This window comes from Entelurus aequoreus, linkage group LG04 (genome assembly GCF_033978785.1).
Source record: "Entelurus aequoreus isolate RoL-2023_Sb linkage group LG04, RoL_Eaeq_v1.1, whole genome shotgun sequence".
Lineage (NCBI taxonomy): Eukaryota > Metazoa > Chordata > Actinopteri > Syngnathiformes > Syngnathidae > Entelurus > Entelurus aequoreus.
Window position 1 is genome coordinate 28650883 of NC_084734.1, and position 18278 is coordinate 28669160.

General features: G+C 41.7%; 1 protein-coding gene across 1 annotated transcript; it reads left to right on the forward strand.

Annotated features, from left to right (window-relative positions):
- The first annotated feature begins 439 nt into the window (after window positions 1–439).
- Window positions 440–17995, forward strand: LOC133648441 (prospero homeobox protein 1-like). Its single transcript, XM_062044536.1, has 5 exons — window positions 440–467; window positions 559–1465; window positions 3637–3738; window positions 3842–4036; window positions 15412–17995. The coding sequence occupies exons 2-5, from the start codon at window positions 560–562 to the stop codon at window positions 15571–15573; spliced, it is 1365 nt and encodes a 454-aa protein (XP_061900520.1). The 5' UTR covers window positions 440–467; window position 559; the 3' UTR covers window positions 15574–17995.
- Window positions 17996–18278: the final 283 nt, after the last annotated feature.

Below are 18278 nucleotides of genomic sequence, written 5' to 3' on the forward strand. Positions count from 1 at the left end.
GCTCTATTGACTGATTATTTCAGGGCTTTTGCGGGCCACATTAATTATAATGTGGCGGGCCAAATCTGGCCCCCGGGCCTTGAGTTTGACACCTGTGCTCTATAGCGTGCAACGCAGCCTACAGAACCCTTTAAGTTTAAGAGACAAATCTGCTTGAATTTACAGTAATTTTAAGTGATAATACATAGGGCTTTTACTGTGAAATAATTAACTGCTGTAAAATAAAAGGATATTGTAAATCATAGTCATTTATTATAATGTTACAGTACATTTTGATTACAGTATTTTACTGTGGAAAAATACTGTTAAATGATGTACAATCCTGGGAAATATGGCAACAAGGGGAGTGGCCACCAACTCATGAGGACACACCCCCTTGCCTTAAAGGCAGCCCCAAATGAATGGAGTCTTTAAGTCCTGCTGCCCTCTTATCCTCGGAGAAGTTCCCTTGAAAAGGAGGACCTCAGGTATGAATCTATTTTTTTTTATCAACGTAGATGAAGAAGATGCACTATTGATTGTTTCTCCTGTACTGCCTTCATCTGGCATGCATCTCAGGATGTGGAGCAAAAACTTGTGTTCCAGCATAGATGACTGCACTGCCCAGCAACACTTTGAGTCCGGATCAGAAGTACCAGACGTGTTGAACCCCTTAGGACAAGTGGGTGAGAAGAGCAGGAAGCTACTAGAAAGCCTTTATTATGGTAGCAGGGATGGTTCAGAAGAACATCCCTGCACTCCTGAGGCCAAATGGGATTGGAGCGGCCGTCAAGCAAAGCGTGCCCGAGTGGAGAACATCATTCGAGGTATGACGCCGGGTGATCGGATCGCAGATGTGGCGATGAAGGACGGGCGTGAAGAAACATCTGGGACGCAGGGGCAAGAAATGATGAAGGAGCTGCGATCCCAGATGAGGCAAAGGGCGGGTGACATGGTGAAAGAAAGTCTTGCAAAGTGTGAAAACAGACCCAGAGAATGGAAGACCCCAAAGATGGACGCCTTCAGTTCCAAGCTGATGGCAGATGTTTTGAAGTATGAACTATCCAGAGCGGTCAGTCGGAGCGTCGACTCCATTTTCAAAAGCATGCCCTTGCCACAAAAAGAAGATGGTGCAGAGTTTATTGCACATCCTTGTAAGGAAGAGTTGCAGGTACAAGATGTTCAAACCGAGGCGCTCTCTCTTGTGCTACAAAGACCACAAATGGAAGGCTCAGCAGTCCACCAACTAAGTCTTGATTCTGGCCCTTTGGTCCTTAACTATTGCAACGCTCTCGGGCCCTGCTCAGAGACGAAGTCCAGACGGGCAACATTTGACCCGCCGTGGAACTCGGTCACAGTCCGATCAAAGGTCAACTCCAGGTCTTCAAGGAGCCCAACTGGTCACATGAGCGCGGTTTTGGACAATCTTTGCCTCCCGTATGTCAAGGGTGAGTCCGGCAGAAAGAACAACCTTTATATACTCAGCGTATCCTTTATGTCCTATGTATCAAAGTCAAGGCCCGCGGGGCAGATCCGTCCCGCGAATGAATTATCTATGGCCCCCGGGATGATATTGGATTAGTATTAGAACGGGCCCGCAGGCCACTGCCGCCTGCTGCTCTTTTGCATGCACCAATACTCCATCAGTGTTGGCACTAGGAATTTTCTGAATGGGGTCTCAGGGACCCCATTAAGTCACAAAAATGGGTACATTTTTGGGGTTTTGAAAACAAATGATAAATGTATGTATTATCCTGTTATATCTCACATTCTATATTGTGTTTTGGGAAAAAATTGTCATAAACGTTACTTAATTCATTGAAAAAATAATACAAAAGAAAACACATTTTTATGCATATATACATTTATTTAGTTATAAAAGGTCATTCACATTCTTCTTTCCGTCATGGATCTAAGCTCTACCGCTGCCAGTAGTCTTTTCTATATTTTTATTGTAATATTTTCAGAACATGTTTGTTCTACTTTTTGCCAAAGTAAGACAAAGAAAACAATCTCAAGTTGTCTTTATTTTTTTCTTTAATCCCATGATTTTAATACGTGTGTGCACAGATTTTCCTCCGTGCGGCCCCTGAGCTAAAATTAGTTTGACACCCCTGCTTAAGGTCTACAGTTCGGATGGCGGGAGGGGAATTTAAGGGACCCAGACATGGATCAAGGTGGGATTCAGTTTGTCAGCAAAGTACACTCGTGATCTACGGATCGATACCAGATCTTTCTGCCCTAATATTGATTCTCAAATCAAAACATTGATAATTTAGCTATTTGAGATAGTGTATCATTAACTAGAATAGAGTGTTAAAAAGTAACTCAACTTGTGAAAGAGGCAATGTGTCAATGTCGAATGCTTTTGTCAACATGTCCATGGAACTGAATTGTGACTTACCTTTTATTCGAATAGCATAATTTTATTTATTTTAATGCTTTTGTTATGTTATGTTGTACTTGTTATGGTTTAAAACACCATAATCGAGTACTTTGTATGATTTTGTTCTTTGTTTGGCTATATTCTTATACTTCAGTTTGAAATAATTATATAATAATCATTATATAATTGGTACTTGATATATAATAATAAATAAATAAATATAATACATACATAGTAAATATGTAATTATATTATTGATGTTATTTGAAAAACATAACTTTTTCAATTTTAGCAGACACACTAAGATACATTTGCACAAAGTATCCATATCGCCGGTACCAGCCTGAATTTTCTCGGTATCGGATCAGAAATAAAGTCCTTGGTATTGCGCATCAGTAGCGTACATAAATCACAGGTGTCAAACTCAAGGCCCGGGGGCCAGATCTGGCCCGCCACATCATTTTATTTGGCCCTCGAAAGCCTGGAAATAATACACGTCATTAAAGTACTTTATATTTTCTTACTAAAAGTATTAGTTTTTTTCCATTTGGACAGAAAAAATACATTTACGTAATGCAATCGCAAATTTTTTAAACATAAATATTATGTTACAAATATACAATCAAACAATGTTTTTGTTAAACCACAAATAAATACTTTTTAATCAGCTTGACTTATGATTTCAAAGAAAGTTATTCATCAAATTGTCAAATTTTATAATTAGATTTTACAGCGGCTTTATGAAATTTACTGTGGTTTTACAGCATTTTACTGTACATGAAAAAACAGCACCACTGTTTTGCAACGAAGCTGCCAGTTTTTTACTGTAAAAAACAGTGGTACTGTTTTGCTATTCACAATAGTACACGGTAAAATCCAGCAGCTAAGTTCCCAGAATTTTACTGTAAAAATGCAGTTTTATATTTACAGTAAAAAAAATAAAAAAAACACTGTAAATTTTACAGTAACAATCTATCAACTGAGCTGCCAATTTTGTACCGTGAAAAACAGTGCAACTGTTTTTTCCATGCCGAAAAAAACACTAAATTTTACAGTACATTTTTTGCGGCTGACCTGTCAGTTTTTTACTGTAAAATCTACCCTTTTTTTTATACAATGTACGTAAAAAAACCAAATCATTAAATGCATAGGCAATTGTGTAATAAGATCATTCACTGTTGGAAGTGGCCCTCTGAGGGCAAACATAACTGCGATATGGCCCTCAATTAAAAATGCATCGAGTGTGTTGTCCTTACCTGTAGCACATTTAGGAAGGTCTGACGACCAACCATCTGAAGAAAGCAAAGCTGATGTTCTTCTACACACGCTACCCAAGCTCAACGGTGCTAAAGACGTGTTTCCGTGACGTGCAGGTGAGCAAACAAACGCCACTTCACCATCTCATCTCTTTGACTACCTCCGTGGGACAAAAGGTGATGAAAAGATCACTCAACTGTATCGCTCCCTCCCGTCCAGTTGACGCGCTGCATCACCTCCCAGCTCATCAAGTGGTTCAGCAACTTCCGGGAGTTCTACTACATCCAGATGGAGAAGTTCGCCCGACACGCCGTCACGGGAGGGCCGGCCGACGACAGGGCGCTGTCTGTGGGGAGAGAGTCGGAACTTTTCAGGGCCCTCAATATGCACTACAACAAAGGAAATGACTTCCAGGTGAGGTTTATGTCTTCAAATATGGAGAAAAATAACAGTGATTGAGAATGTTAAGCCCAATAGCGATCTGACTCAGGATGTTTTGCACCAGTATTGATGAAATACACAAGGTTTTGGGTACTTTGGCCTTTTTAATGAATACCCCTCCTGAGAATCAGCGTCCTTTGTAAGGAACATCGCTGGTGCTCAGGAGGATATGCGTGCATGCCTAAATAAAATGGCTCCCGCTGTAAAACTCAATATTAATGGGCCAAAGTAATTTATTAACTCTTCATTTTCAACTTCAGAAACTTCTGGGATGATTCTTATGTCACAGAAATAAACCGTTAAGATTGTATATTTTAGCTATCGCTATGTTGTGAAAAACACACATGGCATAGCTCAATATTTATGGGAATTGTGACAATTGTCTAAATCAGTGGATTGTCAAACTGTGGTACCCGTACCACCAGTGGTACACCAAAAAAAACCACTTGATTAAAGTACAGTGTTTTATTTTCCCGTATTCAAACACAATGTTACTGTTCAAACTGTGTATAATGTTACAGAGGCCCAAAATATTTAATGTAAATAAATAAAACCTCTGCCTTGTTTTTAATGAATACTTAGGCCTACCATGCTACTATATTTTAAAGTTGTTATTGTGGCGTTACCAAGAGCCAAGTGTTTTCTAAGTTGCTACTTGTTGAAAGATTTTGAGAACCACGTTCTGCTCTAGGTTATAGACACACAACATCTAGTGATTAGTTCAAAGTAGGCGCAAGAAACAGTTCAGGGGTGCAGCAGATTGAGAAAAATAAAGAAAAACATGTTTTCAAACCTGCTTATTTGTGTTTAGAGGTCACATGTATTGTAGTTTCTAAGGCGAGACATGAGCAATAGTCTGGGCCAAAATATGCTCCAGAAAAGGTGATTATCCTGGGGTATTACTTGTATTGTATTATGCTTTCTGCGCTTTAAAAAGCCCCGTTTTAGTTGATTCAATTAAATGTTTGGCACATTTTATAGTCACAGATTCACTCCATCTGGGTGCTTCCAGTTTAGAGGTAGAGACATTTTAACATCAGGAAAGCAACATGATGACAAGGTGGTGGAGTTAAAAATGTTACCATGCAGAACTACTGAAGTATATACTGCAGAAATATAAATAAGAGAGCCAGTGTACTCTGCAGGGGACATTAGTGTTTTGCAAGGCCATTGATTATCTGAAATGTGTAACCAACTAGAGAAAAAACAAATGTCTACTGCAGAGGACGCTGGCTGTCAGGAGGATATGCAAATACACTGACCGCTAAGTTAAAGTGCATATATCTATATACTGTGAGACAAGTCTTTTTTTCAAAGCCCATTTTTTTGCAAGCATTAAAGACAAAACCATAAAGCTGTGAGCAACGTTGAACGAGCTTCTAGCCCATGTTGCACCGCTGGGTTCATGCAAATCGGCCGGCACGTATAATGTTTGCGGTCACGTGGTTCCCGATGACCTGACCCACCACCAAAAATTTAGTGACACCAAAATATAAAATTTTTCGCTATAGCTGACGAGCATGCAAAATATGGGGACATTTTGTGCATGTTACAGGCCTCAAAAAGGCGTCCAAACGTATAGAACGGGTGTCCCCAAACTACGGTCCGCGGACCAGATACAGCCCCGGGTGGTCCAGAGTAAAAAAAATAATTGTTTTAAATTTTTTGTATCTGTCCTTTTTAGTCCATCCATCAATCCATTTTCTACCGCTTGCAACTTGAGTTTCCTAGCCGCTCAGGCAAATATTGTCTAAAAATGCATTTTCCCATCGATAACGTCACGCTCGCGCCGCAGTGTCGGGCAAACGAGTGCGCGTTCTTTCAGTCAATTAGTACACGAGGGAAAAAAAAGAAGGTGAAAACGTTGGGGAAACGTAAAATAGACTCCGAGTGTAGGTTTTTAAATATCAGTGGATATGTGACTTTTTTTTGTTCAGTGTAAGGAAAAGGCAATTTGTCTAATCTACAATAAGACAGATATATATATATATATATATATATATATATATATATATATATATATATATATATATATATATATATATATAGAACGGCCCCTGGCAATTTTTGGTATAGAAGAAAAAACACAGCAATCGCAATATGGCCCTTGCGGGTCTGCATCGCCCTTAGTGCCATGCCACACCCACATCCTGTCATTTGCAAAACATTTTTGCAATTTATCATCACCCATCGGGTTAGTATGATCAGCTAAAGTGCAGAAATGATTGGTAATGGCGTGGGGCAGTTTTCACCGCTAGACACCACTCACTACAAAGAGGAAGGAAAGGCCATCTGGCACTTCAGGGTGTTATAACTTCTACCAAATAAGCTCAAGATCTGAATTTGTGGAGCCAAGTTATTAACTTTTCGTGTTTTGTGGCAAATCATTGAAGCAATGTTTGGCGCCATGCCACGCCCATATCCTATGGCACACGCAAAATTTGTTCGCAAGCTATCATCACCTCTATGTAGCTGTCACTTTAACTTAAAAAAAGTACGACCCCTTATTTTTGCTGAAAAATGGCCAAAAACCATCGGAGCAAAGTATGATGCCATACCACGCCGGCATCTCATGGTGTAGGCACATTTTGTTCGCAATTTATCATTACCTGTATGTGTAGTACCTGTAATTTTTTCCGCGACTCATTTTGTCAAGTCCCGTAGGACAGGCCTGGGCAGTTATTTTGACGCGGGGAGCCAAATTTAGATAAAAAAAATGTGTCTGGGGGCCGGTCTATCTGATTTTTAGGAACACTAATACAAAACCTCACAATAATGTCTGATTGAATGCTAAAAACGTTTCGACAGACCGCCTTAAAAAATGAAATTTTAAATGTTTTTACTGAATGAGACACCCAGAATGTACAGTACATCTAAATAAAGAATGTGCGATTTACAACACAGAATATTGACAACATATGAACATCACACCCCATCTCAATCGACATATTTTACAAACAAAAGAAGCGCAACAAACAGCCAAATATTAACACAAAGGGTAAAAACAAAAAATCTGATATACCACTAAGCTTTAGAACTTTGTTGTAAATATAAAATGTTGTCATACCTGACACAATTTCAAAATACGGGGCATTTTTTGTGCATGTTAGTGGCTTCAAAAAGGTGTCCAAATGTATTGAAGAAAAAACAACAATGTCAATAGGGCCCTTGCGGGGCCTTAATTATCAACACAGTAGCAATTGGGAATAATATACGTTAGCTGCTCGAAAGTTAAATTACTTTCTTTTATTGATAATAAAAAAATAGCATCATGACTCCTGTCCTGTTTATCCAGCTGGTCTCAGCGGAATCTGTCTAGGTCGCTGGTGTGTGAGAGTGACAGGAAGAAAAGCTCAGAGTCTAAATTGTTTGGCACCAGCTGTTGGTTTGCATGTTTGGGTCTCCAGACAATCCCCTTTCTTTTTCGAGAAAAATGTATCTGTGGAAGTTGCCTCCTAGTGGGTGCTGTTGATCACACACTTTCACTTGAGTCCAGCGTTCGGAGTTCCACAAAGCTTTATTGCTCGTTAATGTTCGTAACACGACTCTCGACTTTTCAGTCCGCCTCGTCAAATGTTTGTCTCTTCCTTCTCTCCAAGCCCTCCTCCTCCTTCCGCTCCCGACTGCTACTGATCAAGACAACAGGTGATTAGACAACTAACCCCAGCTGGGCAATCTAATCACCTGTCAGCTGTGTTCCAAAGCCGGCCCTGGCACACCCCGCTCCTGCAGCCAGCGTGCCGACCACGCCCCCCTCCACATACCTCCACCGCCAGACTTAGGCCAGGAAGTCGTCCGGCCGCGCCTACTACCCCCCCGTATGGGAGCGGGAGAGGAAGTCAGCTACGGCCATCTGCGCCCCCGGCCTGTGGATCACTCTGAAGTTGTAAGGCTGCAAAGCTAGATTCCAACAGGTGATCCGTGCGTTGGCATCCTTCATGCGGTGGAGCCATTGGAGGGGTTTGTGGTCTGAGCAGAGGCCGAACGAGCGCCCCAGCAGGTAGTACCGGAGGGCACCTACCGCCTACCGGATGGCAAGGCACTCTCTCTCCACCGTGCTGTACCTCGCCTCCCAGTCCGACAGTTTTCTGCTGATGTACAGCACTGGGCGGTCAACGCCCCCCGCCTGCTGGGACAAAACGTCTCCCAGCCCTCTGCCCGACAGAACAGGAGGGAAAATTTAGGCATGTGCAGGACCGGCTCCTCGCAAAGGGCCTTCTTAACCCTCTCAAATGCCTGCTGGCACTGCCCCGTCCACTGGACCAGTTCTGGAGCACCTTTTCGGGTGAGGTCAGTTAGTGGGCTGGTCAGGTCCGTAAACCGGGGGATGAACCTCCAGTAGTAACCTGCCAGCCCTAAGAACTGCCCCACCTCTTTTTTTGACTTGGGAGTCGGGCAGGCCGCAATTGCGGCTGTTTTGTCTACCTGCCCTCCTCCCAAGTGGTATCCCAGATACTGTACCTCCCTACGGCCAACCACGCACTTCGCCGGGTTGGCGGTGAGCCCCGCCTGCCTCAGGGACTTGAGGACCGCCCCCACCCTCTGCATATGCTCCGCTCAGGTGCCACTCTGGATGATGACATCATCCAGGTAGGCGGAAGCACATGCAGCATGTGGACGCAGTACCCGGTCCATGAGTCTCTGAAATGTGGCGGGCGCATCGAACAAGCCGAACGGAAGGGTCACGAACTGGTATAATCCTTCCGGAGTGGAGAACAACGTTTTTTCCTTGGATTCTGGAGACAAGGGAATCTGCCAGTAGCCCTTGGTCAAATCCAGTGTCGTAAAAAAACGAGCAGTGCCCAGCCGGTCCAGGAGCTTGTCAACCCAAGGCATTGGGTAGGCGTCGACGTGGGACACCTCATTTACACTGCGGTAGTCCGCACAGACCCATCTTTCTTCCCTACCAGAACTGTGGGACTGCACCACGCACTGTGACTCTTCTATCACATTCCAGCATAGTTTTTAATTATTCCCCAACCACTTTGCGCTTGTGTTCGGGTAACCTATAGGGCCGAGACCGCACCGTCACGCCCGGGCTGGTCTCAATGTGATGCTGAATGAGGTTCGTGCAGCCTGGCAGGGGGGAGAACACATCAGCAAAGCGTTGCTGCAAGCTGGCAACATCTGCTCTCTGGGACGGCGTGAGCTGATTATCACAGAGGAGAGGGGAGAGCCGGGAGGCGCGGGGGGCCCCCGGCCACAGCTCTTCGCATTCCTCTATCACCGTCCCCAGGGAGACAGGCTGCGCCTCCCTCCATATTTTAAGGAGGTTGAGGTGGTAAATTTGTGTTGCTCCGCCCCGGTCAGAACGCCTGACCTTATAATCAACGTCACCCACTCGTCGTGTGACCACAAAGGGTCCTTGCCACTTGGCGAGTAACTTGGAGCTGGATGTTGGGAGTAATACAAGTACTTTATCTCCCGGTGAAAATTTTTCTGAGTTGCGTCCCCTTGTTATACAGGCGCTGCTGACGCTCCTGGGCCGGGAGCAAATTCTCACGTGACAAGTGCCCCAATGTGTGGAGTTTTGCTCTCAAGTCCATGACGTATTGGATTTCATTTTTGCTGGGGCTTGGACCTTCCTCCCAGCTTTCTTTAACTAGGTCCAGCACCCCGTGCGGCCTTCTACCGAACAATAATTAAAAGGGGGAAAACCCTGTTGATGTCTGGGGAACCTCCCGCACTGCAAATAACAGGGGATCCAACCATTTATGCCAATTTGGTTTGTCCTTGTGCACGAACTTACGGATCATGGATTTCAATGTCCTATTCAGCCTCTCCACCAGCCCGTCGGTCTGTGGGTGGTAGACGCTGGTCCGAATGGATTTGATCCCCAATAATCCGTACAGCTCCTTTATCGTGCATGACATAAAGTACGTGCCCTGGTCAGTCAGAATCTCTTTAGGGATTCCGACTCGGGAGATGATCTGAAACAGCGCTTGCGCTACACTCTTTGCGGAGATGGACCGCAGCGGCACTGCTTCGGGATCTGCTCAAGTGGAAAATCGGCCACGGGGTACCATTGGGGGACTTCTTGCGAAGCCTCTGCCGGTTTCCCCTCCCCTTTGGCAGTGTCGGATGACCTCGCGTCGCCGCTGAGAACAGCGCAGATATTCCATTTACCTCCGGTCGTGAGTGCACCCCTGCGCACTGTTTCACTAACTTATTAGTTAGTGCCAGGTGCGCCAGGTGCGAACTTACATTACCTTAACACTATATTTTTTCCTTTTGAAAATTTTTTCCACCGGCACAATAGGGTACTCGTGAATATCCCCATGCACACATTTAATCCTCATCCGTGTATCCTTCCTCAGAGCCCCGGGTCGAACCTGGCTCTGGTGGATCGTGGACTGCTCGCAGCCCGAATCCACCATTACCCGGTGTGTACTCCCTTGTATCCTTACCGGTACATAGTATGTCCCTCCCGGCCCGGGGGAGGTGGCTGGAGGGCCGACAACCCGGATCACCTGCCCTACCTCTATGAGCGGGCTACCCACACCTCCAGCACGCCTGCCCAGGCATTTGAGGAGCCGTTTGCGGGGGAACCACAGCATCCGACGCGGCCGGGACCTGAAAAAACGGGAAAGTTAGTGTTGCTCGGGAAAGTTAGTGTTGCTCAGCCGCTTCCGGGGCCTTCTCCCCCTTCCGCATCTCGTGGTGCACCGCCAAGTGGTCCCCAGCCAACATCACCGCCGCTGCCAGGTCTTGAGGGCGTTGGTAACGAACCCAGGCCAATGTCCGTGCCAGGATCGCTTCCAGGAACTGTTCCAGGAGGATCAGCTCCATCACCCTGCCGTCGGCCTCCCTCGGCTGCAGCCAGCGCACCGCCGCGTCACGCAACTGCTGCCCCAGCACGAAAGGCCGATCCTCCGGGCCCAGACGCAGCACCCGGAACTGGCGCCTGTGGTCTTTGCTGGAAGACCATGTCCGGTCTAGCACCGCCCGCCTCAGGTTCCAGGAACCTCATCCGGGAACATGGCGGTAGGCTGAGCGACGCTTGTTGCGCTTCTCCCGCCAGCAGCGGTACTGCCCACTCCTCTTCTGGCCAAGCGCATGCCACCGCCGTGGACTCAAACATATCCAGGAATGCCTGTGCATCCTCTGCCTCAGACATCCGATGTACGACCACGGCCGCTGATGTTGGCGCCGCTGTTCCGACCTGCTCCTCCAATGCTTGCAGGATCTGGCTCTGCTGCGCCACCTGCACTTGGACTACCTCCATCTGCCGTTGGCTGGCCGCTGCCACCCCCACCAGGACCTGCCCCAACGCTGCTAGTGGGCCCCAACGCTGCTAGTGGGTTGGGTGCTGTCATGGTCCGTGATCCGTTCTTTGATTGGGCGCCAGATGTAGAGGTTGCCTTTTAGTGGGTGTTGTTGGTCACACACTTTCACTTGAGTCCAGCGTTCCACAAAGCTTTATTGCTCGTTAATGTTCGTAACTCGACTCTTGACTTTTCATTCCGCCTCATCAAATATTTGTCTCTTCCTTCTCTCCAAGACCTCCTCCTCCTTCCGCTCCCGACCGCTACTGATCAAGACAACAAGTGATTAGAAAACCAGCCCCAGCTGGGCAATCTAATCACCTGTCAGCTGTGTTCCAAAACCGGCCCTGGTACACACCGCTCCTGCAGCCAGCGCGCCGACCACGCCCCCCTCCACAATATATTATCTTATATTCATGTCAATATTGTACTTACCTTGCTTTAGCATGGTCACTTTGGAATACAAATAATATGCACTGTGTGTATGTATATATATATAAAATGTGTATGTGTGTGTGTGTATACACACACACACACACACACACACACACACACACACACACACACACACACACACACACACACACACACACACACACACACACACACACACACACACACACACACACACACACACACACACACACACACACACACACACACACACAGTAGTACCTCTGTCACAATTTGTTTACCATCTCGTCTATCGTACAGCCAAACACTGCATGTAACAAACATTCATCTGCGTATGATTCTGCGAAATCAAGTGGCCAGTGACAGTTTCTGTACTCTGAGTACTGCAAAATAAGCCACCAGGGGGGCAAATAAAGTTGTGAGTGCAAGCACTTTGATAAAGGTGAAGAGTGAATTCAATAAAGACCTTGTCCCTATGTTCGGAGGTGGCGTTTGTGTAAAAGTAATGTTAAGTTTTAATTTATCCATTCTTCATTCATACTTATTTGGTTGTGATGGGTAAATGGCACACTTACTGGCTGTATGGACACAGCACTGATACTGTGTTGATGTGTCATAATGGCGCCATCTGCTGCATTGAAAGTCACTACTTTTGACCTGCAAATACATTTATCGGGAATCATATTATATTTTCGTTGTAACAGTAGCTATGCAGAATATGAAACGTGCAACTCTGGACAATACGCCAAGTCGTAAACAGAAAAAAAAAAAACATTTACCTTATTAGCGCGACAAGATCAAAAATAATCCTACATTTCAGAATTAATATTTTTTAGTTAAAATTAAGATTGATGACGGCAACAAAAATCTGTCAAACACGGCAAGCAACGCCTGACTACAATTTTGTACAAGGTGTCACTGGGGAGGCATTAAAAGCACTTCCAGATAAACAGTCAAACGACAACGCAATTGTATCAGTGACAAGGTACAGAGTATCACTCCTTGTGATTCGTAGCACATCAATCCTTCAGTATCATTTGACCATCGTCATTCATATTAGGCCTAGTCCTATCATATACTGAGGTACCACTGTGTATGTATGTATGTTATACATACATATACAGTATATATATATATATATATATATATATATATATATATATATATATATATATATATATATATATATATATATATATATATATATATATATATATGTACATACACACATATACAGTATATATATATACACATACACTACCGTTCAAAAGTTTGGGGTCACCCAAACAATTTTGTGGAATAGCCTTCATTTCTAAGAACAAGAATAGACTGTCGAGTTTCAGATGAAATTTCTTTTTTTCTGGCCATTTTGAGCGTTTAATTGACCCCACAAATGTGATGCTCCAGAAACTCAATCTGCTCAAAGGAAGGTCAGTTTTGTAGCTTCTGTAACGAGCTAAACTGTTTTCAGATGTGTGAACATGATTGCACAAGGGTTTTCTAATCATCAATTAGCCTTCTGAGCCAATGAGCAAACACATTGTACCATTAGAACACTGGAGTGATAGTTGCTGGAAATGGGCCTCTATACACCTATGTAGCTATTGCACCAAAAACCAGACATTTGCAGCTAGAATAGTCATTTACCACATTAGCAATGTATTGAGTGTATTTCTTTAAAGTTAAGACTAGTTTAAAGTTATCTTCATTGAAAATAAGGAAATTTCAATGTGACCCCAAACTTTTGAACGGTAGTGTACATATACAGTATATATATATATACACATATATATGTATATATATATATATATATATACACACATATTTATGTATATATGTGTATATATATATATGTGTGTGTGTATATATATACTGTATATGTACACTACCGTTCAAAAGTTTGGGGTCACATTGAAATTTCCTTATTTTCAATGAAGATAACTTTAAACTAGTCTTAACTTTAAAGAAATACACTCTAGAAGTACTTACTGTAATGTTCGGAACGTGAAGCATTTCGAAGCAAAGCCCCACATGCTTTGTTCTTTGCATTTAAGAGCAAATAGTAAACAAAAAAATACCCCCATTATGTCAACTTTGAAAACGACTATCAACAAAGTCCTAAAAAGGAACATTTTGTCATGTTTCCAGTGATAAAAATCATACAACAAAATGTTACAATGTTATTATATATATATATATATATATATATATATATATATATATATATATATATATATATATATATATATATATATATATATATATATATATATATATATATATATATATATATATATATATATCAGTGGCGTGCCGTCACTAGAGGCAGGGGAGGCGGGGCCTCACCTGCCGTCATGGAAAGAAAAAACATGTAAAAAGAAAAAAATAATTAAATTGTTATATGTATCCAGTGATTATACTAAAGTTGTTTTCCATTTAACTTCACCAGTTTTAGATTATTTTTATTTTCACATTTGCCGTTCAAATACTGAGAAGAGACGGCGCGGTGATCAGCAGCCAGTTGAGGCACGTCACTGATTTGTGCCTCAACATGGATTGTGCACAATGACTCGGCTAACTGCTGAGCTGCTGTGCAGTGAGACTGTATTGCTATATGAATTATATCAGCTAACTAAACTATGGCATAGTTTAGTTAGCTGTGGTATATAATGTACAGTGTATTTTGTCAAAAACTGTATGCGTGTAACGTATTTCTTGTGCTGAGCATTCATAAATCTGCTGCAAAAAACGTACTGGTTGAGGCTCGCAGTAATCCGGCCTTCTGGTGGTAGAGGGCGGTAGTGATCCCAGAGATCATTCCTCGGCCGCAGAAGAAAAAAAAAAAAAAAGGTTTGCAACTATTGTTTATTTCCTCTCGCCTGGACTTTTATTAAAAACATGGAGGATTACATATGTAAAATAAAACAGTTTTCTAAACGGGACTTTCAATCGAAGCAGGAGGTAATAATTAAAGGTATACCAACGCCGGTGCTAAAAGGTTTGCTTTTGACTTCGGGACAGAAGACCCGTTCTTTTCAAACGCCGTGGTACACACGCAAAGCTGCCCAGCACGAAAGGTAAGACCATAATAATGTTTTTTTTTATTAAATGTGCATTTTTGTGTGCTACAGTTGTGTAAAGAATGCTGGTATGAGCTTTTAAACATAACCCGTTAACTGCTGCCAATCACATGGTGAATAAGATACTATTTAGGGTTCACATGTTTGTAAATCTGACTGTGATGATGCAGTGCCTCACCAGACATTAACCTCACCGCACGCCACTGATATATATTTATATATATGTATACACATATATATATACACATATATATACACACACACACACATATATATATATACACACGTATATATATATATATATATGCATATGTATATATATATACATATACATGTATATATATATATATGCATATGTATATATATATATATATATATGTATATATATATGCATATATATATACATATATACATATATATATATATATATATATATATATATATATATATATATATATATATATATATATATATATATATATATATATACATATATATGTATATATATACATATATACATACACATACACACTCAATTTTAGAGTATATTTGATGTAAAGGGGTCTTATTTGAGTCTTTGCACAAACAGGTCCCGGATCGGTTCCTGGAAGTGGCAGCGATTACACTGAGACAATTCTACATTGCCATTTCTACAGGCAAGGATCGAGATCCATCCTGGAAAAAAGCCATCTACAAAGTGATCTGTAAACTAGACACCGACATTCCTGCTGAGTTCATGAGTTATGAATGAAATAACAGTCATGCAGACTACTACTGAACATCCTTTGCCACAGTAGTCAGTCACAATGTGGACTTACTTTCAATGGGGAACATAATATTGGAAATGTCAATTGAAATTAGGTAAGAACATGACTGCTTCTATAGCAGCTGGTCCTGCAGTAGACTGAGAAGCACAATGTAATTACCAGGCTTGTACAGCATTTACAGTCAATAGAACAATGGTATATGATAGCCTTAAAAAATGTGATCGAAAAACTTATTTTGTATGTCACACACAAATTACAGCTTGTGGGACCTGAGAAGTATTGTTTGTTAGTCCACATAACATTAGAAAAAGCAATGTTGACACAAAGATGTTTATTGGATCTGCAAAGATTTGTAGTGCGTAGCTTTGTTAAATAATTTCCAAGACATTCACGTAAAAAAAGTCAATTTTTGATGGATATTTAATGACACTTGAATTTTCACCTACAGATAAATTGAGTAGAACTAAAACATCTCCATAACGCTAAATTAACATTTGCTGAATTGAAACACGTTTCTTCGACAAGTTTGTAATTAAGTCGCCACATGTCTAATGAGGGATGTTAGTGCATTCTTCCACGTCCCTTTTTTTAAAGATCATCCAAATTGATTGGCCTTTGAGCATGGATCTTAACCTTCAGCAGATTCTACATAAAACTGAGATCTATGCTTTAATGAGCCACACAAGAACTTTTAGTTTCCAAAACGTATTCCCCATTTCAAATTCTCTCTGGCATTTTTTAGTCGATGTTTGACGTTCTGCTGTGAGAACAATTGAGTTTTTGTTGGAGGTGGCCCTGAAGTCCACCACAATGACGCACCCTCACAACAATATGACGTGAATCATCAAGTCTTTATGAGAAATGGCGGAAATTCTAATTCACGTCTTGAATTAGAATCCAGAAATTAGTTCTAGAAATGTTGCTTATTTAACCACATCCAGGTTTACATCTGCCAAAATTAGTTTTGTGCTTTTGCATTGCACAGGCTCAACGATCTTCAATCTGAGGTCCACACTGATTCTCTTACTTTTTGGAATGATGATTTCCCTTCCTAACAAGACACCTCGAGAGCAAGTCCCTTTCGATCAACTGATACTAACGTCGCTTTTTGGGTTACTTCAATGAGACTCAGTGTTAGTGATTGCTCATATGTGCTTCATAACTAATTGGTGTGTTTTAAAGCTCAAACTTACATGGGGGCTACAGTAATAACTTTGACCATGTCAGTTTTCACTATAATTTTTTCATTCAGACATTTAAAAATGTACCAAAATGAGGCCATACCATTGAGGAATGGTTTAATACCAAAATGAGGCCATACCATTGAGGAATGGTTTAATATAAATAATGTTATGAACATTGTAGGCACTGGACAATATTTGAGAAATGTTCAAAGGTTTAGGGTGCTAATCTTCTTGACCCTGAATTGGTTTTGGTTATGCGGTTAACCAGCAGCAGTGGTTACATTGTGTTAATTAACATTGGGGATTACTCATTTGCCCACTCTCTTCTTAATAGTAGCGCAATCAAAATCTTTTCATTCCAACGTCTTGAATGTATACGTTTTCGAAGCAGATGTCTTGGGGAAAAGTAAATGTATAGTAAAGAGTTGCGGTTAAAAGACCTTTGAGACACTTTTTGGCTTTTTTGTTTCTTTAAAGTGAAGTGAATTATATTTATATAGCACTTTATCTTAAGTGACTCAAAGCACTTTACATAGTAAAACCCATTATCTACATCTTTAAGCAACATTTAAACCAGTGTGGGTGGCACTGGGAGCAGGTGGATCGAGTGTCTTGCCCAAGGACACAATGCCATGCCTCCCCCCAAAAAGTTTTCTTGGAAATGTTGCAAAATGAGTAAATGACGCAAGTGGAAATAAAAGTTATGCACTGTTCTTTGTACTCACCATGAACTCATGCAGCAAGAGTTTGTTCTTCAGTCTTGACAGATGGTCCTTGGGTTCAGTGTGACATTCCAATACAAGACTGTTGATAACGACGGGAATTCCAGGAAGTTCTTCAGGTTTTAAAGATGGAAATGTATCCTCTTCATAAAAATGTTTAATTGGTGAAAGTGCAGCTGAAATCTTCAAAAGTAATAAAGCTAGATGTACAATAGAACAGTGTTTCTCAAAAGTGTATTATACAGTGGACTCAAATGGTTTAGCAGTTGAACAACTCGAAAACTGACTTCCAAGTACATGCTGGAATTAATGTTTCCTTTCAATGAACTGTAGTTCCACAATACTCCCAGCGCTCATGCAGCCCTCAACCAAGACGGTTTATACAATAATGGATATGTTGACAAGCGTTAAAAATGGATGGATGATTCATTTTCAGCAGCTAAAGGGCAACTGCTCCAACAAGCTGTACAGCAGGGCTTCTTAACCTTTTTGACCTCAGGGCCCACTCAAATATTAACACTGAATTCGTAATTTTACTCTTGGTTTTAATCATATTCAATAATTACATCTAACTGACACACAGTTTAACAACCATGTCAAATGTTATGAAACCATGTGTTGATCACAAAAAATATTTATTTAGCACATAAACCTTAGGCTTAGGGTAGGCTGATAACAAAAACAAGTACTAATCAAATAATGCTGCATAAGGAGGCACTAATAAATAACTGATGGAAATTATGCAGTGATTAAGTAAATAAACTAAATAATAATAGACGTTTA